Source organism: Chelon labrosus (genome assembly GCF_963514085.1).
Source record: "Chelon labrosus genome assembly, chromosome: 6".
Lineage (NCBI taxonomy): Eukaryota > Metazoa > Chordata > Actinopteri > Mugiliformes > Mugilidae > Chelon > Chelon labrosus.
In genome coordinates this window covers 2,924,801-2,950,256 of record NC_140342.1, presented here as the reverse complement: position 1 = coordinate 2,950,256, position 25,456 = coordinate 2,924,801, and the positions used below count along the sequence as shown (strand labels likewise).

General features: G+C 44.4%; 1 protein-coding gene across 4 annotated transcripts in view; it reads left to right on the top strand.

Annotated features, from left to right (window-relative positions):
- The window catches only part of chd7 (chromodomain helicase DNA binding protein 7), a 62,364-nt gene extending 42,273 nt beyond the window's left edge, over positions 1-20,091 (top strand). For 2 of the 4 annotated variants that reach the window (XM_084546974.1, XM_084546972.1), the window contains exons 22-41: positions 111-221; positions 1,394-1,605; positions 4,593-4,792; positions 5,114-5,273; positions 7,009-7,098; positions 8,765-8,868; positions 10,479-10,608; positions 10,837-10,952; positions 11,372-11,792; positions 11,929-12,137; positions 12,295-13,284; positions 13,602-13,768; positions 14,331-14,585; positions 14,740-14,895; positions 15,022-15,255; positions 15,359-15,574; positions 15,716-15,856; positions 15,957-16,061; positions 16,195-16,375; positions 16,794-20,091. In XM_084546974.1, coding sequence (XP_084403100.1) covers positions 111-221; positions 1,394-1,605; positions 4,593-4,792; positions 5,114-5,273; positions 7,009-7,098; positions 8,765-8,868; positions 10,479-10,608; positions 10,837-10,952; positions 11,372-11,792; positions 11,929-12,137; positions 12,295-13,284; positions 13,602-13,768; positions 14,331-14,585; positions 14,740-14,895; positions 15,022-15,255; positions 15,359-15,574; positions 15,716-15,856; positions 15,957-16,061; positions 16,195-16,375; positions 16,794-17,797 — 5,202 coding nt within the window. In that variant the 3' untranslated portion in view covers positions 17,798-20,091. Of the gene's footprint in view, positions 1-110; positions 222-1,393; positions 1,606-4,592; positions 4,793-5,113; positions 5,274-7,008; positions 7,099-8,764; positions 8,869-10,478; positions 10,609-10,836; positions 10,953-11,371; positions 11,793-11,928; positions 12,138-12,291; positions 13,285-13,601; positions 13,769-14,330; positions 14,586-14,739; positions 14,896-15,021; positions 15,256-15,358; positions 15,575-15,715; positions 15,857-15,956; positions 16,062-16,194; positions 16,376-16,793 lie in introns of all 4 variants that reach the window. The other 2 variants (XM_084546973.1, XM_084546971.1) reach the window with 1 other exon arrangement.
- The last annotated feature ends 5,365 nt before the right edge of the window (positions 20,092-25,456 follow it).

The window sequence follows — 25,456 nt, the reverse complement described above, 5'->3', positions numbered from 1 at the left end:
TGAGAGACTGTTTGTCCTGATCTTATCTTGATCTACTCACACTGATATAATGCCTGTGGTGTGCCAGTAGCTTTTAATAAAATGACTAACTTGTTTCCTATTGTCTGCAGGCCAGTTTCGTTGCAACGGGTAACCGAACAGATATCTCTCTGGAGGATCCAGACTTCTGGCAGAAATGGGCCAAGAAAGCTGAGCTTGACATGGACGCCATCAATGGACGGGTACTACACATACGCACAGTACATAAATACTGTAAATATAGGAACCTGAAACCTAAGACCCCACCCAAGAACAGTTGACGTAGCCATAAAGGCACAGATAGAGAACCATTACACTGTAAAACTATATACTTATACTCCCTCACGTGCTCTTTCTGGTGTCCCTTTATGGAAAGCAGGCTAACAGTGGTAATTAGTCAGTGCTATCACTACAAGCTAGGAGGAAGAAAGTGAGACGGACGGAGAGCGAGAGACAGAAAGGACAGGAGGGAAGCTCAGAGAGAGAGAGAGAGAGAGATTAATATTGACAGTTGGGAATCTCCTCTCTTCCTTAATTACCCATGTTTCCCTGCTCTCGTGTGTGTGTTTGAGCGAGAGAGAGTAAGCTGCTTAGCTCCACTTAACGGAGCGCAGATGCCTGGAGGGTACAGAGATATCACTTAGGCTAGTGCTCACACACACACACACGCGCGCGCACACACACACACACACAGAAACACAGCCTCCGTCGCATTCTTGCACACACATTGAGCACAAGGCTTTTTATTCCTCCTTTCCTTCTTTTTCTATTTTGTTTGCTTTTTTCTTTGTGTATTTCTCCATCCCGACGACTTCTCCACTCGCTCTCTTGTGGAGGGTCCTCCACTGGAACACTTAATCCAGCTCTCCAAGCATGAATATGGGCTGCTCCCCTGGGATTTCTTATTGTGTGATGTTAAAATGGAAATGACTGCAGCTCTCTGTGATAATTGTGGAACTAACTACTGCCCTGTTTGCGCATATTAATGGGTCTGCAAGAGGGGGGAAAAATCAAATTAATTGAACAGAAATGTAATTCATTAGACAACATAATTAATGCCAGTTTATGTTTGAGCTAGGCAGCAATTTTCTCAGCATCAGGAATGAAACAAGGGGCCAAATATCCAATTAATCTGATTTGGACCAGAAGATGTCATGTATTCACAGGGTTCACACTAGTCCTCAAAGTCAGAATGTACAAGATATATACAAATAGGCCACTTCAAGGGAATAAAACAGAAGGTACTTTGCATATTGTTATGGTGGGATTTTCGGCCATCTGCAAAACCAGGTTCTCATTGAAGGAGGGCAATACACCAGAAGGAAAGAACATCTAAGCTATTGAACTAAAACATTTTCAATTAATTTGTTTCCAGAACACGCTGGTTATCGACACGCCGAGGGTTAGAAAACAAACCCGGCACTACAGCAGTGTCAAAGAGGATGAGATGATGGAGTTCTCTGAGCTGGAGAGTGACGAGGACGAACCGAGCAAACCATCATCCAAACCACGACGGCCCCAAGACAAAGCCCAGGGCTACCCCCGATCTGAGTGCTTCAGAGTGGAGAAGAACCTGCTGGTCTACGGGTTTGTCACATATTTCCATTTCCTACTTTAAAACCAGATGAATAATGAGGTTAACTGCGTATTTATATGTAAAATACTAGAGATGCACCGATTACAATTTTCCCGGCCGATTCCGATTTCCGATTTTTCATTGAGTTTGACCTGCCGATACCGATTTTAGCCGATTCCGATTTCGTTTTTTCTAACACACACAAAGATTTATTTTCTCTTCTTTAATAGAATATTAATATTATCTTTTCTTTAATAGAACGTTTTTTGAACAGATAATCGCTATCACTATAAAAATAGAACTATATAAATTACTCCTGGTGTGGGGAAAAAATTAAAAATAAAATAGGCCAATTTGTGGGGGAAAAAAAAAATGTAATATTTGAGTTACATAAAAGCCTTTTTTTTTTGTTTTCTTCCTAATTGTCCTTGAAATAGTGGTCAAGAACCCCCCCACCGCCAACACAAAAATGGTTTGGCCACTGATCAAAATTTGATGTTGCCGTTTGATTTGAAGTTCAGTACGCTCAAAATGTCCGGTCAGCATAAGTCCGGTGCTCAGAAAAGGAAAGAAAAGAGAAGAAGAGAAGAAAATATAGGCCTTAAAGATTTTCTTAAAAAATATTTAAAAAAAAGGTGGTGACGGTGAAGCTGGGACTAGTAAAGTGAACGTAGGTTAGAAACAGCGCAGCCAACGTTTACCAGCCTTGTAACGTAACCTAACAGGCTAGCTCTAATGCTAACGTCCATTAGCTTGTATAAAAGCCCGACACAACACGTTATCTTTGACAGAAACAGTTGAGTTTGTTAGCTCCGTCAGAGAGGATGAGACAGAGAGGAGAGAGATCCGGCTGCAGTCAGGTGACAGAGAGAGTGATGCGGGAGGGGCCCGCTGTCTCGGAGCGGAGGGACACAGTCAGGCTACCGGTGAGAGAAGAGAGAGAAGTTCGTCTAAGATTATCTCGTCCCGGGCCCAGGCAAGACTGTCAGCTGGCCTGCGTGTGATGCTGATGTTGCGCGATGTAAATGCGAGTGCATTTGACCGGCAAAAAATCGGCATATGTCAGACTGACCGGCCGGTCTCCGGTCATGGCCGATCACGTGAAAATCGGCCGATTCCGGTCACCAGCTGATAAATCGGTGCATCTCTATAAAATACTGACATCTTAAAATACCGTGTGATGTCTCAACTATTGTTGACAGTGAAATTTAATAGGATAGTAGAGGGCAGTCTGATAATTCCTCTTACTAGTATTTTTGTTGAGAGTTACATGTGAGGTTTAATATTGTATCCATCTTAAAAGAGCTAGGTAGCTATGTCCATAGGTAATCCACCAACCGTCACCTCTAAATCTAATTAACAAATGCTTTGTTTAATCAGTACAAGTAATAAAAAGAACAAACGGTGGTCTTAAAGGGACTCATCCCTTGAGTTCATCATTAATGTGTGTTTGTGTGTAAAAGAGCACACAAGGTAATGGATGCAGACCTGCGTACATGGAATGATTTAGTAGACAAGAAATCTCTGCAGCCAAGGCCATAAACACACACAGCCACTAATCAGTGCCGCCTCTAAACACGGTCATGCACACAGACCCCAAGCATGCTTATTCTAGTGCACGCAAAATGGCCTGTGAGAGCATGGCACAAGTATCAGCTTCCATAAACGCAGATGTCTCATTTGAAGCCTATCACACACAGACAAATTTAAAAAAAGAAGTTCACATCTTTAACTGTGTCATCAAGCTGCTGTAGATAATGTATGTATTTATTGGACTGTAACAAGTAATAATTAATTTAGGGCCAGGTAATATTTGCAGTCAAAAAAGAGCATCTGAACCCAGACTTGTAAAGTCCGATATATTGGAGCAGTATACTACAACGCAGTCACATTGACACACTTACCACAGACAGTGATTATGAGGCGAGCCCGTCCATTTCATGGCTGACTTGCATGATGTCCGTGTGTGTAAGAAAGAACAGTGGTGCTAGTGAGATGTCAGCATTGTTATTGTTACAGTCTAGTCTCATGGCCCGAGGCTGTAGGACACAAAAACACACTGTCTGACTGGGCCTGTCCTCTCTGCTTAGCGCTCTGTTCTCTTTTCCCATCATCCATCTCTCCCGCTCTTGCCCTCACCCACCATTTTACTCTTTCTAGAAAGGTTCAGAGTAAGAGTGGTTCACATGGTTCAGTGAATATTGGGGAAGCAGCAGTGCAAAAAGTTGAGTTGAGAATAAGGCAGTCTGAGGGGTCCTGGCCACCACATCAGCCTTTAGGGTCCCTCGCTCTCTGGAAGTGTGGGGTGGGGGGGAGATGGGCAGCGCACACTCAGTGATCCCTGTGTGGTACTAGTTAGCGTGCCAGTAACGGTTAAGTCAGCAGACTGGTAAAATGTACAGTATAATGGGAACCCAACACTCATCGTTAGGGTTGTAAGGCAAAATGACGTTGATTTGTGTGTATATATAATCATGACGGAATAAGGTCATGTGAGCTATGAAATGGTGTCACACAGAATTACAAACTGTCAGACTGATTTAGTAAAATAATTATTAGCCAGCGTTTACTTTAACATTCCCGAGCCTCTAAATAAAATTAAAGACATTTTAGTTAAGATGAGAAATAAGTGCCAGATTAGTCTCCTTTATTAAAAGAAAAGCTAAACTCTGTTATTTGTCCTAGGTTTACAGGACAGGTTTACGGATCACTTTGACTCTGCAATACTATGTTAAATGTAGTTTCCTTATTACAGTATATTGGTATTATTTGTACTTTGCGGTATGTGGTGTATGTGTATACAGTGTTATGTTATGAGGTTTTGTGGTATGACAATCTATCAAAAACATTGCATGAAGTTTTGTGTGCTAGAGTCACGGTGTTGTCTAGAGTCTAGTAGACTGAATATTTTATGTTAGAGACTGGGCATATGCACACACTGACAGGGCCGTGCCATTCTTTTTTCTTTTTTTTTTTTTTTCTCCATGTCCATCTTCAGTTGGGGTAGGTGGAGTGACATCCTGGCTCACGGTCGCTTCAAGCGCCCCCTTAAGGAGTCGGATGTGGAAACTATCTGCAGGGCTCTCCTGGCCTATTGCCTGCTGCATTACCGTGGAGATGAAAACATCAAAAGTTTCATCTGGGATCTCATTACCCCAAGCGAAGATGGGACCACCAAGACGCTGACCAACCACTCTGGTAACACATCCTTGATTACACTATATGCACACTGTGTATACTCCAAGAATGTATGTAATTGTGAACATCATTAACCATCATATGGGATTACCATCTCCACAGTTTATAGGAATGTAAAAAATAATGGATAAACATAATCTTAAAGTGACAGTCAACAGAAAACTAATTTCAGTTAGTATCAGAATTTCTCCTTTTCGTCTCAATCAGTGAAGCAAGATATGAAGATATGTCAAAAAGGTTTACAGGTTGCCATTTGTGGATACTTACCTCCATCTGTCTCTCTCTCTCTCTGTCTCTCTCTCTCTCTCTCTCTCCTCCCAGGTCTCTCTACCCCTGTCCCTAGGGGCAGGAAGGGCAAAAAGGGGAAGCCCCAGGCCCCTCCTCCACAAACTCCACGAGCTGATTGGCTGGCCAGCTGCAATCCTGACCACTTACTGCAAGAAGATAGCTACAAGAGACACCTGAAACATCACTGTAACAAGTAGGGCATTAACACGCACACCTGAATCACTATGGCAGCTAGTGCTAATACGTGTAGCCAGGAACATGGAAGTCATACTCCATTTCATGGCTGTCTTGCATGTGAGTCGGAAAGAACAGTGAGTCTTGCGAGATGTCTCCATTGATACAGTTACAACCATCAGTTTATGAAAGTATTACTGTATTAATTCAGTGGCATGGATAGATACTGATTAATATGAATAGTGACTTTAAAACCAGGACATGGATACAAGTGGCAGGTGTCCTGGTTTCTCCATCTCCAGTTTGCAACCATACATATAACACAGGTTTAACAGAAGCAGCAGTCTCCTTGTCTTCCTCTTCACATATACACACACAGGCATTTGTCTGTGGTCAGCTCTCGCTCCTGTTGTCAGGGAGATATGCTTCCTTGCCCTCCAGGTTCAATTCCAAGATTTTTTTTTTCTTCTTGAGGGAAGTTTGTTTGTTTGTGTGTGTTTTGTGTGTGTGTGTGTCTGGCTGCATGCCAGGCCAGGTGCTAGGCAGGCAGACCTGTTGGAAGTGGGTGAAAGACACGCACAAACACAGACGCACACATACACACACTTGGGGGTGATTATGTGGTGCCATCTGCTAGGCTGGAGCACAGCGTTGTGTGGCTAATCAGGCCTGGCACATTGATGGATGAGCACACATAGACTGCCAACAAACACACACTGCAACTTGTGATGCCATTGATGCACAAATACACACACTGCAGAATGAGTTGCAAATGACTGTCTTTATACCCTCCCCCCTCTCTTCGTTGCCTCCAAACTTTCTCTTCCCTCCCTTACAGCACAGCTCTATCCGTTCAGTGCTTCTCTCTTCCGCTCCTCCCACTCATCTCCTCCTCCCTGCCCCCGTCTCCTTTTCTGTCTTCTGCTCCAAACGCTGTTACTGGCATTAAATCCTGGTGACAAATCTGGTGACAAATGTTTACAGTGCAGCAGATCTCCCAGATAACAGTGTTTCCAGTGAGATCAAATCTGACTCTCATTCACTTTCAGTTAAACTATTCATTTTACCCAGGGAGATACTTGAAGCAAATTCTGATGCAGAACATTTGTCATTTATGTCCAAAGAAGACAACCATTTTCTTGACAGCAGTAGAAGAAAACGCTGAAACACAGTTGTGATTTATTGTTTTTGGTAGTCGTATTTCAACAGAAGAATACCTCCAGACATTTTCCATCTGAGTAGTTTAAGATCAAAATCTCAGATCTTTCCTTTACAGCACATCCCCGAATCAAATGTGTCCAGTGTGAATAGTATTATCAGGGCTCCCTCTGGTAATGAATCATCTGATATCATATTCACTCAAGAATTTTTTTTCTACAGTTTTGCAAAAAAACCTGCTTAACTAAAATTTCCAACGTGTTAATTACAATAGATGTCAAAATTACTAGAGGGTAAACTGGATTATTGGAGTATTGGATACTTATACTAATTATTTAGTTGTAGCTTCTGATTTTTTTTTCTATCTTTCTCATTTAATGTCTTTAGACTCTTGGTAAGGTAAATAATTGATCTAAAGAGGTCCGCTTTAGCGCTGGAAAGTTTAGACATGATTTTCTGACATTTAGTAAGTTTTTGCCTTTTGCTCAGTGCAAAAAAATATCCATAGAGAAGTTGACACTGTTGCAGCCCTAGTTGTCCAAATTGGACAACTCTACTAAACCAGCTTCACTAATTTCTTTTTCGTCATTTCTCAGGGTGCTGCTGAGAGTGAGAATGCTGTACTACCTGCGACAGGAGGTTATTGGCGACCAGGCAGAGCGTATCCTGGAAGGAGGCGACTCCAGGTTAGTAGAGTCTCCATGCCATGTTTTTTCACCTGTCTTTATTCTATTTCATCAAATCTTCACACCCTACTCAGAATGGCTATCTCTGGCTTAGTGAAATTTTAGATGAGGATATGATATGAAATGTGGGGGGAGAACTCATCCATCTTTGCTAGAATGCAAAATACAGTTGAAAAGGCTTTATGTATTGGACGCATCATGAAAGTCGAGAGGCAGATATTTATATGAACGTGTGATGAATTATTACTAAAGCGTATTTCCGTCTGTTCTAGTGGCCTCTTTGGCAGGGTTCTTCCTATTCTGACAGACGCTACACAGTTACTTTATCAGGGGAAAATGAGCTTTCTATCACAGTTTGACCCATTTAGAAGTTTTTTGACAAGCTATTGCCTATTATGATATTATGCACAAGACCCCAGCATAGTGGTATTGATGTAAAGCTTGGATATGCTGCTCACCTTGACGGTTTCCTTCATCTCATTCTGACAGCTCCTTCACTGCTTCCTCCATATTTTTCTCTGTCACACTACACTTATCTTGCCATCTGTCCATCCCTCCCTCTCTGCAGTGCACTTTAGTCTCTCATCTCCCATCCCCCTCATCACCCTGACACCCAGATGTGAATGCATTTATAATGGGGAGCACGTGCACTCCATGTTGATCTTCCCCAACCCCTCCCCTCTGTCCCTCCCCCCACTCAATGGCTACTGTGACATACCTCTGTGTGTATGTGTGTGTGTCTCAGTGCATGCCAGACGTGAGCATACGGGCTGCCATCGTGCCAGCATATGCCAGGGGGATTTAGCATGCCAGTCTTGGCGCGCGCACATTTGTGTGTGTTGCCAAGGCCGGGCATGCTGCTGTTTGCAGAGATAAGGGACTGTTTCCCTGGTTTCTTGTCTCCTCCTGTCACCTTCTGTCTTTCTGCTTCCATTGTGTATTGTACCCTTTCTTTCCATAACTAGCTGGAAACACCATTTTCTTTCCATAATGGAGGGCTTTTATTTATTTTTGTTTTGGTGCAATATTGAGACCATAGATTAAGCGTTGAAGCTATCAGTAGTTTATTTAGGTGCTTAAATAAACCAGATATCTAGTCTTGGTTGGATTTTTAAAGTCGATTAAAGCAATACCTGCAAGATCAAAGTCTGTGTTTAGGTGCTATGATGGTGGTATCCTTACATGAAGTATCACGGTTTCTTTATCACTTTTTACTCGGTGGATCTTTTAAATCTAAAACAACAGTCCAGTAAAATATATTCTGCAGATAATACAGCAACCTCTAAAATGGTTTATATTCCCTCAGATTTTCTTATTTTATTTGTTTACTGTTACATTAGCTAATAAAATGTGTTGTGCAGTGGCGCTCACTACACAGTTCATGTTCTTTTCACTTTTGACATTCAGTCTGTCAAATCACTGAGTTATTTCTAGATTGACCTTTCCATACCAACAAAACAGATGCCGGCGAGCAGTACTTCCTGTTTAGATCATTATTCCTTTTCCCCTGTATTTGGTACAACTAGAATACAACAGACACCTGTCTGCATGTGCCTTTTAAAATCTGATCCTGAATTGAGACACAAGACTGGCAGACTGAAGCAAACTGAACACAAAGCGTTTAGTTTGATTATTGGTGATGAGACATTGTTTATCTCTGCCACAGTGTGCTGGATGTCTGGATTCCCCAGCCCTTCCATGCTGAGGTCCCGGCTGACTGGTGGGACAGCGAGGCTGACAAATCCCTGCTCATCGGCGTCTTCAAACACGGTAACTCAAACTCAAGTGTACATATAGATCTGCAACTTCAAGCACAGCAGCCATAATGCACGTATCACATCACGCACACACACACACACACACACACACACACACACACACACACACGGATAACTTCAGCACTTTCAGACACACAGTTTTGTCTGTCGCCGTAAGCATCACATAAGCAGTCACACGCACGTTGTCGTCAAACTGGGTGAGCTTGTACGTGCAAACACATCTCACCCACTTCTGCTGCCACCAGTTGATTGGTGTTGCTATGGCAATAGTGGTACGCAGCTGGCAGGCTCAGCGTGCTGTTTGGAGTGTGATTGATGGCTGGTTTCACCACTGGCTGCAAGCGAGTGTGTGCATGTGCACACACTCTGTGTTACAGGTGTTAATGTAGTAAACAAAGCTGACCTTAGTTTCAGTAACAAAATCTTTGCTCTCTGTTAACTGTGGAGCTGGTTATTTGGATAGTCAGCTATGAAAGCTACGTTAATATCTCGGTGACCCACCTTTGTGTGTGGACCGGGTGTCTGAATGAGAATTCCAGAAACACACTGAGCTTCATGTGTGTGCTGGGGATGGAGACCTCATTCATAATGAGGCATAATTGTCATAATTTTTCCATCATTGCCACCTTCTATGATTCAATTAGGACACACACACACACACACACTGGAATACAAAAGGGCTCACCCATAGTTAATCATAATCTCCATTCACAGGGGAGGCCCTTTGGGGGGACTAATACACACACAGAGCTTTGTATGCAGACGCACACGCAGGCACACAAAACAATGCTACACACACACACAGAAGAGTGATGCCCTATAAAGGCCCCAATGATTAACATTTGGCTGCAGGCGCAGAGCTGTGTATGATGTTACCGTGGCCTTCTTTCCTCTGTCCTTCCATCCATCTCCTGTCCTCCCCCTCCTTTTATTTCCTCTTCCCCCTTCACTCTCCACCTCTTTTTTTTTTTTTGGAACTCTTTTTTTCTTCCATTCTCCTCTGCATCTTCCTCTCTCCTTCTCGATGAGTCTCAGTAGGATCTGCACATTCTAATCTGTTCTGCCTGACTGCTTCTAACGGACAAACACACGCAGTTTCTCACACCCACTAGCTCACTTTCACAGACTTCATGACACGCACACACACACGCGCGCACACACACACAAGTACCTGCAGGCTCACTTACACACGTACATGGCACACGCACATGCAGAACTGAGGCAAGCATACGTACACCAACACACACAGGGAGGCTGTCTGTCTTGTCAGCAGCTGGCTCCTGGGGTCTGCCCTTCTGCTGCTGTTTTTGTCTATTCCTTCATTTAATATGGATGCTGTGTGTCTGACTGTGTGTGTGTGTGTGTGCGTGTGCGCGTGTGCGTGTGTGTGCGTGCATGTTGGACTGTGTAGCATCTCGTCTGTCTCATTGTAAGCTAGAAAGCACAACTTTTTTCACCCTTCTAGGAGTTTGCCTTTAGCCGGGTGTGTGTTGACTAATAATCATATCTGACTAGTTACTGATGGAAATTCAGTTTATAGCTTTCTACACCTGCAGGCATGGATTTCAGATGTCTGCATTACTCATCTATTTTCCTCTTCAGGCTATGAGAAGTACAACTCTATGCGTGCCGACCCCGCCCTGTGTTTCTTGGAGCGCGTGGGCATGCCAGACGCCAAAGCTATTGCTGCTGAGCAGAGGGGCTCTGACATGATGGCAGATGGTGTTGAGGGGTAAGAGAGCAGGCTTCACTGACCGAAAAGCACCTCATTACTCCTGAGCCGTAGTATTATTTTTTCAGTTTTACATCTCTGTTTGTGATGGGTATCATTGTAATGCCTTTTTCAGTAATTTTCTCCCAGGAGTGATAAAGATTTAAAGATTGATTTAAATTTAACACAGGAACATGCTATGAAAGATCCAGTTTTTTCAAAAGATAAATTTACTGTTTTTCTTTACAGGGAAGATGAGGATCCAGAGTACAAGCCACTGCGCATGCCTTTTAAAGATGACATGGACGACTTCACCAACTCTCCACTGGATGACAAAGATGACACTGTGGAGGGCGAGAATGAAGGTAAAGTTGGACTCCACATAGGAGCGATCTAAAAGCAGAATTACTCTAAAGGTTTTCAGAAAAGCATAAAATTATCATTGGGTGTGCGTATGTGTATTTATGTACATGACTAACAAAGGTATTTGAAAACAAAACAAAAAAGACCAGTGGCCAGCCGGAAGTTTTGTAAGCAAATGAGCTGACTCAGACTGACATGAGAAATGTCCGGTGATTCATGTCTCATCTAGTAACTCTGTTAGTGCCAGTAAACAAATGCTAATTGAAATGTCATGAAAAAAAAAACTAAGTAAAATAAGTGGACGTTGCTGTTTACTATATGCTTTTGTAAGTAGCTCCTGCATCAGCACCACAATGTAGAGTAGGGCAAATGATGACATTATAACATGATGATCTCATCTCTTTTCCCTCCTGCTCTGTAGCTAAATCTGGTGAAAACGGTCAAAGTACGTCTACTGCGGGTGGAACTTCAGGCTCAAACGAGCGGCTCTATTGGCCAGCAGCTTCTGCTCTGACGGCTCGTCTGCGTCGCCTTATCACGGCCTACCAGCGCTCCAACCGAAGAGAGCAGCTCCGCCAGGAGGCACTCAACCGACCTGATGGTCGCCGGCGACGACGCAGGGAGTTCCTGCCTTCTATCGCCATGGTTACTGAAACAGGCGGAGGAGCGACTTACATCCAAGATGGAACGGGGGTGTTCATGACAGAAGGAAGCCCGTATCTGGCTAAAGGAAGTGCTTACTTTGCCAAAGGTGGACAGTTCATGCCAGAGGCGTCACCAGTGATGACCGCCAGCTCTCTGATGACTGATGGAGCCATGTACTACAAGGAAAGAAGACAAAGGTAGTGTTTTATTTAATATCATATTTAGATTTCATGAAAATACAGCCCTTCCCAAATAAACACCCTCCAGTAGTATCAAAGAATCAAAGTGATTTACATATTACTTTTTAAATCTATTTTCTTGTTTTTTCTTTAGATGGACACGCCGTGAGGAGGCAGATTTCTATAGAGTTGTGTCCACTTTCGGGGTGGTCTTGGATACCCAGCATCAGAAATTTGACTGGACACAGTTCAGGGCTTTTGCGCGACTGGACAAAAAAACAGATGAGAGCTTGGAGAAATATTATTACTCCTTCATTGCCATGTGTAAACGGGTCTGCAGAATGCAAGTCAAGACTGAAACAGGTAAGAGGAAACACAGTAAATTTCTCGAAATTCCTGTTTGTCAGCATGTTGTCTTTCCATTGTTATTTATTGTGCAGCTGTTAAGTAACTAAAATAACAACTTTGGGGTAAACTTGATATTCGTGACTTACTTAAGACTGCCTTTCTGCTTCAGCAGAGCTCCCAGACCCGACCTTGATCATTGACCCCATCACAGAGGAGCGTGCCTCTCGCACCCTATACCGCATTGAGCTGCTCCGCCGCATCCGAGAGCAGGTTCTTCCCCATCCATTGCTCTCTGAGCGCCTCAAGCTCTGCCAACCTTCCCCGGACCTCCCAGAGTGGTGGGAGTGTGGACGCCATGACCGAGACCTCCTTCTGGGTGCCTCTAAGCATGGTGTGAGCCGTACAGATTATCACATCTTAAACGACCCCACCTTAGCCTTTCTGGAGGCCCACCAACGCTTTACCAGTCAGCGAGGGGCCAGTGCCAACATCGGAGCCCCGGGAGAGATCACCAAAGGTGGGATGGCAGCAGCAGAAACTACCTCTGCTCCTCTTCTCACTCCCGCAGAGCTGGCAAGTGCTGCCGCTGCAGCCAAAATTGCTGTTAATGCAGCTAAAGAGGAGGAAGGAGAAGGGAAGACAGATATTGTGGCGAAAATGGAGGAAGAAGATGTCAACGACATTCCATGTACCAAGACTGAAACTCCTGATGAACAGAAAGAAAATGAAGGAGAAGTCAGTGAAGGGAAAGACGAGGCTGCCACTTCACCAAGAATGGAGATAAAGAAAGAAGAAGAGGCCCAGCCAAATGTAAACAAAGAGGAGTGGGAAGCACAGGAGGAGCAGCAGTGTGGAGAAGACAACAAGACTTTGAAGACTGAAAATGACCAAAAGAAAGATGTGACAGAAGAGAAAAGCAGCTTGAGTCCTGCTGACTCTCTCAGTGACCAGAAGGAGACAACCACCGAGCTCCCAGAACATTCCAGCTCGTCTCCTAAAGCACAACCGGGTCACAAGACTACAGAGGAAGATGGAGAGGAAAGGGAGAACCCAGAGTCTCCTAAATCTCCTAAGTCTGCTGACACTGAGAAGAGCCCGGAGGAGGAAGAGGAGGAGAGGCTGGATGAAGATGACAAGTCAGAGAAGTCTTCTCAAGCTGAAGGTATGGGGGAAGTTTCTATCTGTAGCAAACACTTAGTGGTAGCCAGAATCATTGATCTTATATCTTAGACTGTACGTTTGTGTATCATAATCTCTTTTGTTAACTAGTTTATTTCTCCTGGTTGTCGGCCCCCATTACTGCTGACCCCACACTGGGTCACAGGCCTATTTCTGGTGTTTCCCCTCATGACTCGTCAGTGTTTTAATGAGCCTAAGTTCCAGGGGCGAGAGAATAAAATGAGTTTGCGTCCCCTGACAACAGTTTGGAAGCTGTTTTTAATTAAGAGTTGCAACGTGACTTTCCTTCTCTCCACATAGCGAGTGCGGCATCAGAGCAAAAGAACTTTGATGAGGAGAGCATCGCGTCTCTGAGCACATCAGCCCGAGACGAAACCAGAGATGGGTTCTGTCCTGACGACATGCCAGAATCTTCTGCACTGCAGGCCTTACAGGACCGTGCCTATGCATTCTCGTTCTGGCCTAAGGTGAGTCTTGAATGATAGTCAGCACGGACAAATAATGTTCAGCGGGGGGTGGAATTATGTCGCATATGTTAAATCCAACAATGTCTATTTCCACAGCAGTAATTCCATCAGTACAACAGTCATGTCATATGAAACACAGTGGCTGTACTTTGCTACTGGAAAACTGATGACAAAAATACAGCTTCTCTTTTGGTTCGAGCAGTTTTTGTTTTCCTTCCTCTGTCGTAACTGAATTAACATCTTCATATTAAATGCTTACCAGGATTATGCCTTTTGGACCAGTGGAAGGCTTTTAATGTGAAACAACTTTGCAGGAAGTTTATTTGCTACTAGCTCAATGGAGAGCCTAAAAACTGCAGAATTGATTGGAAAGAATTGATGAAAGGGAAGAGTGTTTTACTTTAAAGAGACTGCAGCCGCTGAGTAGCAGGTCAACAACAGCTATGGGCCGAAAACTGTTTTGTGCAGTTAAGGTCACTATTTTACCGTACGCTGAAAGCGAGGCTGATGGAAGATCTGCCAGAGCATTTCATCAACTCTGTCCGTTCTCTCCACCGCTCAGGATCGAGTGATGATCAACAGGATGGATAACATCTGCGAGGCAGTCCTGAAGGGCAAGTGGCCTGTCAACAGGCGCCACGTCTTTGACTTCCCCAGCAACTTGTTGCCAGGGCATGGTTCCACGACAGCCACGGCGGCCATTGCCATGGCGACCGAGAGCCCACTGCAGAGGCGGAGCCTGGCTGAGCTGACGATGGCCGGCATCCACACGCCATACAGCGGGAGTGAAGATAAAACACTGTCACCACAGGTTCACGTGAGTTTTAATGTACATAACACCCTTCAAGTCCGCAGTTTGACAGAGTTAAGGACACTTTTTCTTAATCCTGTAAAGTTACGCTCTGTGTCAGCTGTCCAAGCTCCTATGTCAGATGCAATTGAAAGTGGTAACTGTTAACTTGATATTACAGGAGGACATGCCTCGACAGAGGAGGAGGAGGAGGAGAAAGATTGAGATAGAGGCAGAGAGGGCAGCCAAGAGACGGAACCTGATGGAGATGGTGGCTCAGCTGAGAGAGAGCCATGCTGCTGCAGAGACCCAAAGCCAGGCTATAGACCTTACCAAGGTACTTACATTAATGCACTCAGTCTGTTTAGTTCATTAGATTTAGAAAGATTTGCCAAGCTTCTTAAAATTCACACTTTTAACACTAAAAGTTCATGTTCATTCACTGACCTATCTCACACCCCAGGGTATGCAACATCACCCCAAGGCCTCTCCCTCATTAGCCGGCTTCCCAGCTACCCTGGTGACAAACCCCTCCCTCAAAGCCCAAATGGAGTTGCTGCAGCAAGCGAAGCACTCCAGACACAGAGCCAATGGTTCGCTGGATGCTGACCTGCCCACCATGAGGAGGAGACGGGGCCGCAGGAAAAACGTGGAGGGCCTGGAGCTGCTGTTTATGGGCAACAAGAGAGCAGGAGGGGTAGGCACCACAACAGTCAAATTGTTTGAGTTGTACAGGCAGATGTTCATTCAATATGCAAATCTGCATCATCTTAATATTTCCCACCTTGACACGTTGTCAGGATGATGCTGATGGATCGAAGGTTTCACGTGCGGAGGCAGTGCAGGATTCTGCCCGTGCCCACAGACCCCACTCTGTGCCAGAACAGAGCCCCAGTGCCAGATCTCTGGCCTCTGGCAGTCTGGAGGAAGAAGATGCAGCCGTTTCCAGCAAAGAGCTGGGAGAGTGGCTGAGGCAGCACCCGACATACACCATGGACATGGCTGGATTCAAACCAGTAAGTCATTCATCTTTTCCTTCATTTGTTTCATTGTGTACTGCTGAAGCTTCTGGTTATCTCTTAATGATGTTTTCCAGCATATCTGCCTCTTTCCTGCTGGTCTGTAAGCTTCAAGTTTTCACATCTGTCTCTTTACAGAAGAGCGAGGAGCTGCTGCTGTCTCAGTTCTCAAAGCCGAAGCAGAAGCGCCATCGCTGTCGAAACCCTAACAAGATTGACATTAACACCCTGACTGGGGATGAGAGAGTGCCTGTGGTCAACAGACGAAATGGACGCAAGGTAACCTGACACACATTTTAATTGCTGTGTATTGAAACTGTCTATTTTCTACGCAAATACATTTTCAGAGAGAAACTCATTTCATCTTCTTGCTCCTCAGATGGGTGGGGCTATGGCTCCACCAATGAAGGACCTTCCCAGGTGGTTACTGGAGAACCCAGAGTTTTCTATTGCCCCTGATTGGACAGACATTGTCAAACAGTCGGTTAGTAACCATGTCAAAGCCTATGAACATTTACATTTTGCTTATTGATTTCACATCCCATCTGGGCCCAACCTTCCCAAATAGTCAGCTCAAAGTTCTATTGTCAGTTGAAGCTGTTTCCTCCTCCACACAGGGTTTCCTGCCAGAAGCCATGTTTGACCGCCTTCTAACCGGCCCCGTTGTCAGAGAGGAGGGTGTCCGTCGTCGGGGACGAAGGCCCAAATCTGAGATAGTCAAGGCAGCTGCAGCTGCCCAGGCAGCAGCAGCAGCTCAGGCTGCTCAGGCATCACTGGCTACAGCTGCTTCATCTGCAGGTACGGTACAACCCACTGCCACACACACACACACACACACACACACACACACACACACACACAATAGTGATGTACGGATCAAGCAGGCTCATAAACATTAAGATTCATACTAGATGGATTGCAGGTGGGTGAAATCATTAATGAGGAAAACACATGGTGTAAAATGTCAATACATTTTAAGTTAAATTTTCATCTTGCACAGCTTGGAAAGCATTTGGAATTTTACTTTGAATGTTTTTTGAAGTTGTCAGCTTTCATTTTAGTGTTTGTTGCCACACAAATGTAAAATAGCTACTGTCACACACAGTCTGTGTAAGAAATGGGACTTCATAGCCGTCTATGTGTTGTGTGGAAGTGGGGCAGCTCCATTTTAACCCTGTGTGTGTGTGTGTGTGTGTGTGTGTGTCTGTGTCTGCAGGAGGCATCAACCCTCTGCTATTGAACAGTCTGTTTGGAGGGATGGACCTGTCTTCTCTCCAGAGCCTCCAGTCTCTCCAGCTGGCCGCTGGTCTGATGGCCTTCCCTCATCCCACTGACCCCAAGCAGGCTGCTGCCAACGCTGCTGCCGCCTCCATGCTGCCCCTCATGCTGCCAGGCATGGGAGGCCTGCCCAACATGGCTGCCACCCTCCCCAACATGTTCAGCCTTGGTGGGCTCTTCGGTGGAAACCTGGCGACAGCTGCTGCTGCTTCCACAGCTGCCTCTGCCACAGTAGGTAACACCAACGGAACGATGGACGGAGAGGGAGGAGACGGAGACGAGACCGCAACAACAAAGAGGAGGAGGAGGAGAGAGGAGGAGGAGGAAGACGGTGATGAGGTGGGAGAGGATGAAGAGGCTGAGGGAAATGAGGAAGGAGTGAAGAAAACAAAGAAGAAGAAGGAGAAATCGCTTAATGATGTCACTGCAGCCTCTCGGGTCCCAGCTGCTGATTCATCAGCTGAGGCATCCATCAACGGTGACGCTGCCGCCCTGCTGGCGGCTGCCGGCATGTCCACCAATTCCCTGGCGTTCAACCCTTTCCTCCTCTCCACCATGGCCCCCGGTCTCCTCTACCCCTCCATGTTCCTACCTCCAGGGCTCGCAGGGCTGAGCCTGCCAGGCTTCCCCACCGCCTCCACCCTGGCCGAGCTGCAGAGCGCCATGGCCGGAGCGCTGGGGGGGAACACCATGTCCGCAAACCCCCCGAGGGACGAGGAGGACAAGAAGGGGGAGCCGAAATCTACAGGAGAAGAGGAGGAGGAGGAAGAGGAGGAGGAGGAGGAGGATGAAGAGGGAGGAGAAAGTGACTTGGCTGAGGAGAAGGAGGGGGGAGTAGAGGGGGAAACGAGAGGCGAGGCTGAGGATTCTGCTCTCGAGGATGGAGGGATAGGAGAGGAGGAGGCAGGAGCTGCATCTCCACAAAAGGACACAAGTGTCTGAAATAAAACACAAAACTGACTGGCCTTAGACATTTCCTCACCTCTGACCTCTCCCTCTTGTCCCCCTCACCACGTTTACACGCCTCCACCAGAAATATCCAAACTATTATAAATCCTTTTTTTTTTTTTTTTTCTTTGCGTTGTTGTTGATGATTTCTCTTTAACGCTTTGTTGTTTATTTTTTGGCCAGGTATATTTACTATGCGTCAGAGAGGACGAGGTGTGCGTGTGTTAAGTTAAATCTCTCTGATCGATAGTGTAGTCAGGGAAAATTCTCACAGCTGCTCGCTCAGAGCTCGGCTCTTCTTCAAAGACTTTTTCTTTCTCTTCTATCTGGTTGGCCTGTGTGCGCTGTGAACGGTGCACCTACACTTTTGTCACCCACAATCCCTCAAATAGGACTTCAAGTTTCCAGTAGTACTATTATTATTATTATTGTTATTATTATTGCTGCTTTCAGCTCTCAGATCTTTTGTTTTTAGTTTTTCCTTCTTCTGGACTGTTTTGTTCTCGGCAGCATCTCAGCAAAACAAGAAGAAACGCCCGTTGGTGGCGCCTTTTTTAAGACCAGTTCTCAAAAATAAGCCGCATTACAGCTCACCTGCTGTCTGTCTGACAAAGCTGCTGCAAAAGGAATTGTGGGTAATGGAGTTGGTTGAGCTGCTCTGTCTTGGGGCAGATTGTTTTTAGTTCTCACATATCAGACCAGGTAGACTCTGAGGAGGAAATTGAAACCAGACTGGCCTAAAATTCAGTCTCACACACTGACTACCACAACACAACACACACACCTCAACACATACTTTATCATGAGCTGCACACACATACACACACATTCAGGTGTCCACCACTACACACACACTAACTGCTTCTCTGTCATGTGACTGTTTCTGGGAGGACTCGTCCCTGCAGCCGTTTTCCTTTACATGTATGTGTGTGCTCGTGTGCACACTGAACCAATACTGTTAAACCCAGTCCCACACTGAAGTCTCGAGTCTTTCCACTGCCACACCTGAATCCTGTCTCTGTTTTCGATCGGCTGGTTTTGGTTTGGGCGAGGGGGGGGGGTCGGCAGACGGGCTGGGTCTGCCGCCCATCAGGCCTTCTGGTTGGTCCCCCTCATGCTGCCAAAAGCAGCCGTGCTTGTTCAGAGCTTTCTGTGAATGGATTTGGAGCGGTGGTCCACACAGGGATGTGTGATGTTTCAGGTTTATTCTTTAAAGGGGGCGCATGAAGTGGTTGATTTTTTTTCCCGGTTGCTGCCACATTAAAATCTGTTTTTGTTTTTGTTTTGTTTTTTCCTACAAGTTTTCTTTCCTTCACATCCCGGTAGTTCCAGACCAAGTGCTGCTCCCTGGTGACCTTCTCTTTAAAGACTGTTGCTCTAGTCACACACACTGACACCAGACCTGGCCAGAACAGGACTGAGACACATTTTCTTCATGAAGAACTCTGGTCACTGAGTAAGTTTTAAATACTTGAAAAGCACGGGCTGTGCTTGATTTGTTTCCATTCCCCGAGGCCAGTTCAAGTGTTTGAGATAAATCAAGTGCTGCAAGTGGTTCAAATATTTGAAAGTACATTCAAACGCTCTCACACACCCACACACACACACACCCCCACACACACACACACACACACACACACACACACACACAAACACTGTGGCCAGGTCTTATTAACATTTGCTATCACAGCCAGCCCAGCAGACAGAGAGAGAGAGAGAGAGAGAGAGAGAAGTGGGTTGTAGGGGTAGAGATCAGTTTAAGCTCCCTGAAGACACCTTCCCCATCAAAGGTCCTCTTTCTCCTCTGTAACGCTGAGACAGCAATAACCAAGGCAGCTTTTGAATGTTCCAACGTCACTCTCCCAACACACACACACACACACACACACACACACACACTATATGAATAACCACAAGTGTCGTATGATATAAAACAAAACTAAAACTGTAAATGATGACAAATAAGTACTGCAATCAATTTTGTCTCACTCTGTTCCTGTTGATGCACTGGTGTTAAAGAGTTAAAATAATCAGGTACCTTTATTACTTAGCTACTTTTCTTGAAAAAAATGGACTTTTTGTTACTTTTAGCCAGCAAGCTGAAGAGCATTACCTCAAAATTCTTATCTAGCCTTGAAGTTTACAGACATACCATGTAAATGTTTTTTTTTCTCTTTTTTTGGTGTGTGTCTTTTTGTTGTTGTTTTTTTTTTTTTGAGACATCATGTATGATGAATTGTAGCTATGATGCTTTTAATAAAAGTGAATCATATTCGCCTAGGAAACCAGCCCCCAGTCTGAGTCTCATTTTTTTGCTTGTCTCCGTTTGATCACTCTTTTCTTTCCACTTTAAAGGAACCATGTGGAGTTTTTCTAAGTGGTTACTGTTTACATTCAGTACTGCATTTACAAGCCATTGCAAATCACTGAGAACAGATAACCAAGCTCGGTGAATTTCCGTAGCGTTGAAGCTTTTTTTTTTTTTTTTTTTTTTGGTAAAGCAGATTGATTGGTTGATGTCAACATTTAGCTTGCTTCTAGTTGTCTTCAACCTTGCCCTTGTTCACACATTGCTGTTTCCTTGCAGGTTAAACAGGAAGTCCACCAGAGTGTGAGCATAAGCCTGTATTCTGTATTCTAACAAAATGAAACCAAGTTTTGAGACACTTTTGTCGTCACTCTATTTTACCAAAAGCTCAAACCTTTTTAAACTAGTTTGATCAACCCAGAGGAGGACTCACAAGTTCTAGACAAATCTCAAAATCGGAGCAAAAAAAAATGCACCTGTCAATGCACATGAGACTGAATACATCATTGTTTGCTTAAAAAACATTTATGAAAACATCTGTTATTATGAATTAACTGTAGATTAATGAGTGAAATGCCCAGTTTCATACATTTAAACTTAAATCAACAACATGATATACACTGCCTGACCAAAAAAAAGTTGCGACCAAAAAAAGGTCACACACTAATATTTTGTTGGACCGCCTTCAGCTTTGATAACAGAACTCATTCACTGTGTCATTGTTTCAATAAGCTTCTCCAGTGTCACCAGATTTATATCCATCCAGTGTTGCATTCATTTTTCACCAAGATCTTGTATTGATGATGGAAGAGTCTGACCACTGCACAGAGCCTTCTCCAGCACATCCTAAAGATTCTCAATGGGGTTAAGGTCTGGACTCTGTGGTGGCCAATCCATGTGTGAAAATGATGTCTCATGCTCCCTGAACCACTCTTTCACAATTTGAGCCCCATGAATCCTGGCATTGTCATCTTGGAATATGCCCGTGCCATCAGGGAAGAAAAAGTCCATTGATGGAATAACCTGGTCATTCAGTATATTCAGGTAGTCAGCTGACCTCATTCTTTGGACACATAATGTTGCTGAACCTAGACCTGAGCAACTGCAGCAACCCCAGATCATAGCACTGCCCCCACAGGCTTGTACAGTAGGCACTAGGCATGATGGGTGCATCACTTCATCTGCCTCTCTTCTTACCCTGATGCCCCCATAACTCTGGAACAGGGTATATCTGGACTCATCAGACCACATGACCTTCTTCCATTGCTCCAGAGTCCAATCTTTATGCTCCCTAGCAAATTCAAGCCTTTTTTCCAGTTAGCCTCACTGATTAGTGGTTTTCTTAAGGCTACACAGCTGTTCAGTCCCAATCCCTTGAGTTCTCTTCACATTGTACGTGTGGAAATGCTCTTACTTTCACTATTAAACATAGACCTGAGTTCTACCGTTGTTTTTTTTCGATTTGATTTCACTACACGTTTTAAGCGTTCACCAATCAATCTCTTTCTTCAATCTCCTTAGATGTTTTCTCTGCTTGATGCATGCCAATGATTTGACCCTTCTCAAAATAGACTTACATCTTTTCCATGGCCACAGGATGTGTCTTTAGACATGGTTGTTTAAGAAATGAGAAGCTACTCATTGCATCAGTTGGGGTTAAATAACTTGTTGCCAGCTGAAAGATAATCACCCATGCAGTAATTATCCAATAGGAGGCTCGTACATGTTTGCTTAGTTAAATCCAGGTGAAAACTTTTTAGAGCATAGTCGTGCACCGAATGTTTTGTAAAAACAGGCGCAATATAATGGAAAACACTTATTACATTATCCTAACTTTAACACTCTAACCACAACCCAAATTCAGACACAGTTCATTGTCATATGACAAAGGTTATCGTCACATATGGGGAGCTGAAAATGTTTGGCATGTTTGTACGATCACATTTTGTAAAAACACCAAAAAATAAGTTGTAGCCAGTGTACAGATTCCTTTGTAAAGAATTTTGAAGCAAAAATTACCTTTGAGATCTGAAGACAGATGTTTATATTCCATGTGATGTAGCTTCAGTAGCTTCCACTCATATTCTCCTGTACTCTGGCTGTACATTAAGCTCAGTAGTTTGGTCTTGTTTAGACAATATCAGGACCTGTACAGACCTAGGATTCACTCTTATCTTAAGTTATATGTGCACCCGTGAAGCACATGTCTGTTTCCACACAAGTTTCATGCAGAGTATGTGGAAGAAAAACAATGATGGTGAGAGTTACAACCTACTGTGTGTTACAGGCGTCCGCAGCGGCCCCTAGAGGCCCCGGCGGTCATTACACTTGAGCGCAGCTGAGCAGAGAGGACCGAGTGTTTTGAACCAAAGTATTTGATTGGATGTGGATGCTGTGGTCATATAACTATATACAGACATTGCCAGCATTAAAGAGGAAAACTATAAGAGCTGAACTAACATTTCAGGTCAAGTGGAGGTAAAATAAGATAACAGGAAGCTGCTGGACTCTTGCTGTGTGAGAGTGTGAGATTGTGTGTGTGTGTGTGTGTGTGTGTGTACCACTCCAGCCAGACGTCAGAAATGGCCTCTCTCCCACTGGAGCTGCTGACAAACACAAACTGACAGCCAGACCCCACTTTGTGTGTGTGTGTGTGTGTGTGTCAGTAAACGGACAATGTGTGTGAGATTTTGGCTGTTCTTTTCTCGTTCCACACAGATCTAGCAGTTTTAAAGTAAGCTCGTGCTTTACATTTGAAGACGTGTAGAGATGTCAGTGGACATCCCGTCCTCTGTATTCTGAGTGCTTTCAAGCTGTTATCAGACTGTCTGCTATAATGCCTGACTCATATAATATTTAGCGCACTTACATGAAACACATCTCACCAGTTAACCAAAAAACAGAGGCCTGCTAACATGCTGATACTAAATACATCCATGTACTGTACCATGTTCTCAACAGCGTGGAGCATGTTTCCAAAACCATGAACCGACAACAAACAAACCATTGAGGCAGTATGGGCATCACCAAACGGATTAGGATTCATCATCTTGGAAACACAAATGTTCAGAATTCCAAGTTATGGACCCACCATCCAACCGACCAGCCAAAGTTGTTGTCCACAGTCTTGGTGCTAACATGTCTAAAAATGACTTCCATGGGCAGTTTCTCCTTTGGAACGATGCACCGCCAAAGGACAAAGGAAAGGGATTTCTGTACCACGTTCAACGAAGTGGCTAGATGGCAGCACGGTGGCACAGTGGGTCGCGCTGGTCCTCGGTTCAAATCCCCGGAGCGGAGAGGTTTCGATTATCAGGGCCTTTCTGTGTGGAGTTTGCGTGTTCTCCCCGTGTTTGCGTGGGTTTTCTCCGGGCACTCCATCATCAAAAACATGCTAGGTGCTAGGCGCCAGGTCAGGTCGGCCCGCAGTGGCGGCGTGCGCGGTCGCAGCGGCTCAGGACTAACCCTCCATCCGACCATGTAATTTCGTTGTATGTTACGTTGTATAATGACTAATAAAGCACTTCGCCTTTACCTAGATATCAGTAACTGTCACTGTGGCAGACTGTGTCTGAATACTGTCCACTTATCACGAAGCTGTGTTTCAGAGACTGTGTCTCAGTAGGTAGAGTGGGTTGTCTTTAAACCAGACCCTTAGTGGTTCAATCACATGTCTAGATGTGGCTAGATGTGCCATGGTGACTGTAAAGCACTTTGAGTACCAAGAAGATAGAAGAGCTATGTAAATAAAAGACCATTTAACATTCCATGGAGTACTGATTTAAAGGGGACTACTGTTTTTTACAACCTGGACCTTATTTCTAGCATAAAATACGATCGTTTACTCACCAATATAACTTTTGTGTCATTTGCACTTGTTCAGGAGATAATTAGATCAGCGTACATATATCCATATAGCGGGAGTAACAGGGCACAGAGAAGCAGCCTCTAAATAACCCATTATCCTCCGCGAAATGCCTCTAATTTTCTACTGCTAGTTTTTTCGCAGCATGGCTGAATATCTTTCTGATTCTGAGGTTGTGGACGAGCCATAGTGGTAGCAAATTCCAGGTAAACAAGCCAACCGTCGCAGGTGCTCTCGCCGCTCAGAGAGATGACATCATCCAGGTCAGAAGACATGTCCTGGGGTTAGTAGGTCAATCTACAGACCCCGGATGATGATAACAGATAACTCTGGACTCAACGGGAAATAGCACTAGCGTATCATAACAAAATATGGGTGAAATGAACAACTTTCGCAGCAGACCATGCGTTATTTAGAGGCTGCGTCTCGGTGCCCTGTTACTCCCGCTCTATGGATATAACCTGATCTAAGTATCTCCTGAACGAGTGCAAATGACACCAAAGTTATATGGGTGAGTAAACGATCGTATTTTATGCCAGAAATAAGGTCCAGGTTGTAAAAAAACAGTAGTTCCCCTTTAAGTCACAGGGGTGATTTCAGCATTGCTGCAATCACCCCAGATCACCCAGATTGTTCTCATTTACCCTCATATTAAGGCTAAGAAGTATTAGGTAATAGAGATAATTGTTCATTTTCCTGTTTTGAGAGAGAGATGAGTCATGTGATTGCTCTTCCTGCGTATTAAGTCATATAGTTATTATTCTAAATGTCTATTCAGCCTGTTGTTAATTTACCAGTTGAACGGGTCACCTTAGACATCGTGGCAATATCTGCCCCCTGAGAGATTTGTTAGGAGCCTCCACTGAGGTCACCTTCTGTTTGTCTGAAATGTGATGTGTGCCAGGAATATTATTTTGGATCAGTCTAAACATTGAAGAAGAACAGAAAAAAAAAAAGGCTGACACCACTCTCAGAGAGATTCTGTTCCCTTCTTGGCCTCCATTTATCAGTTTAAGGTAACACTCATATATTCATTTTAGAAACCTCTTAGCCATCAGTCAGGTTATTACAGCTGTGTTGTCTTCGCACTCAAATGTCACTTGTGTTTTGTTTTGAGTTCGATTAGTTAGCTCACTAGCAAAACCCGTTGCTTTGCCATTTGCCTATTTAGAACGTTTTAAAAATGACCCCCTAACTTTTACGGTGTTTCTACTGACATGATGGACTTCTCCAACTGAAACCATAACCTGTGGTTTCTGACTGAGCACCTGTATACTGATGTACTGATGTCTTAGTGTCAAGACATCATGAGATGGTGACACTTCTAATGTGACTGCAGTCTGGACCACTGAATGTCCTCAAATAAATAGGTATGCTAACACAAGTGTGTGTGAGCACGGGTGTGTTTACTCTAGCAGACAGTATAGGGAGGTGGTGTGTGTGTGTGTGTGTGTGTGTGTGTGTGTGTGTGTGTGTGTGT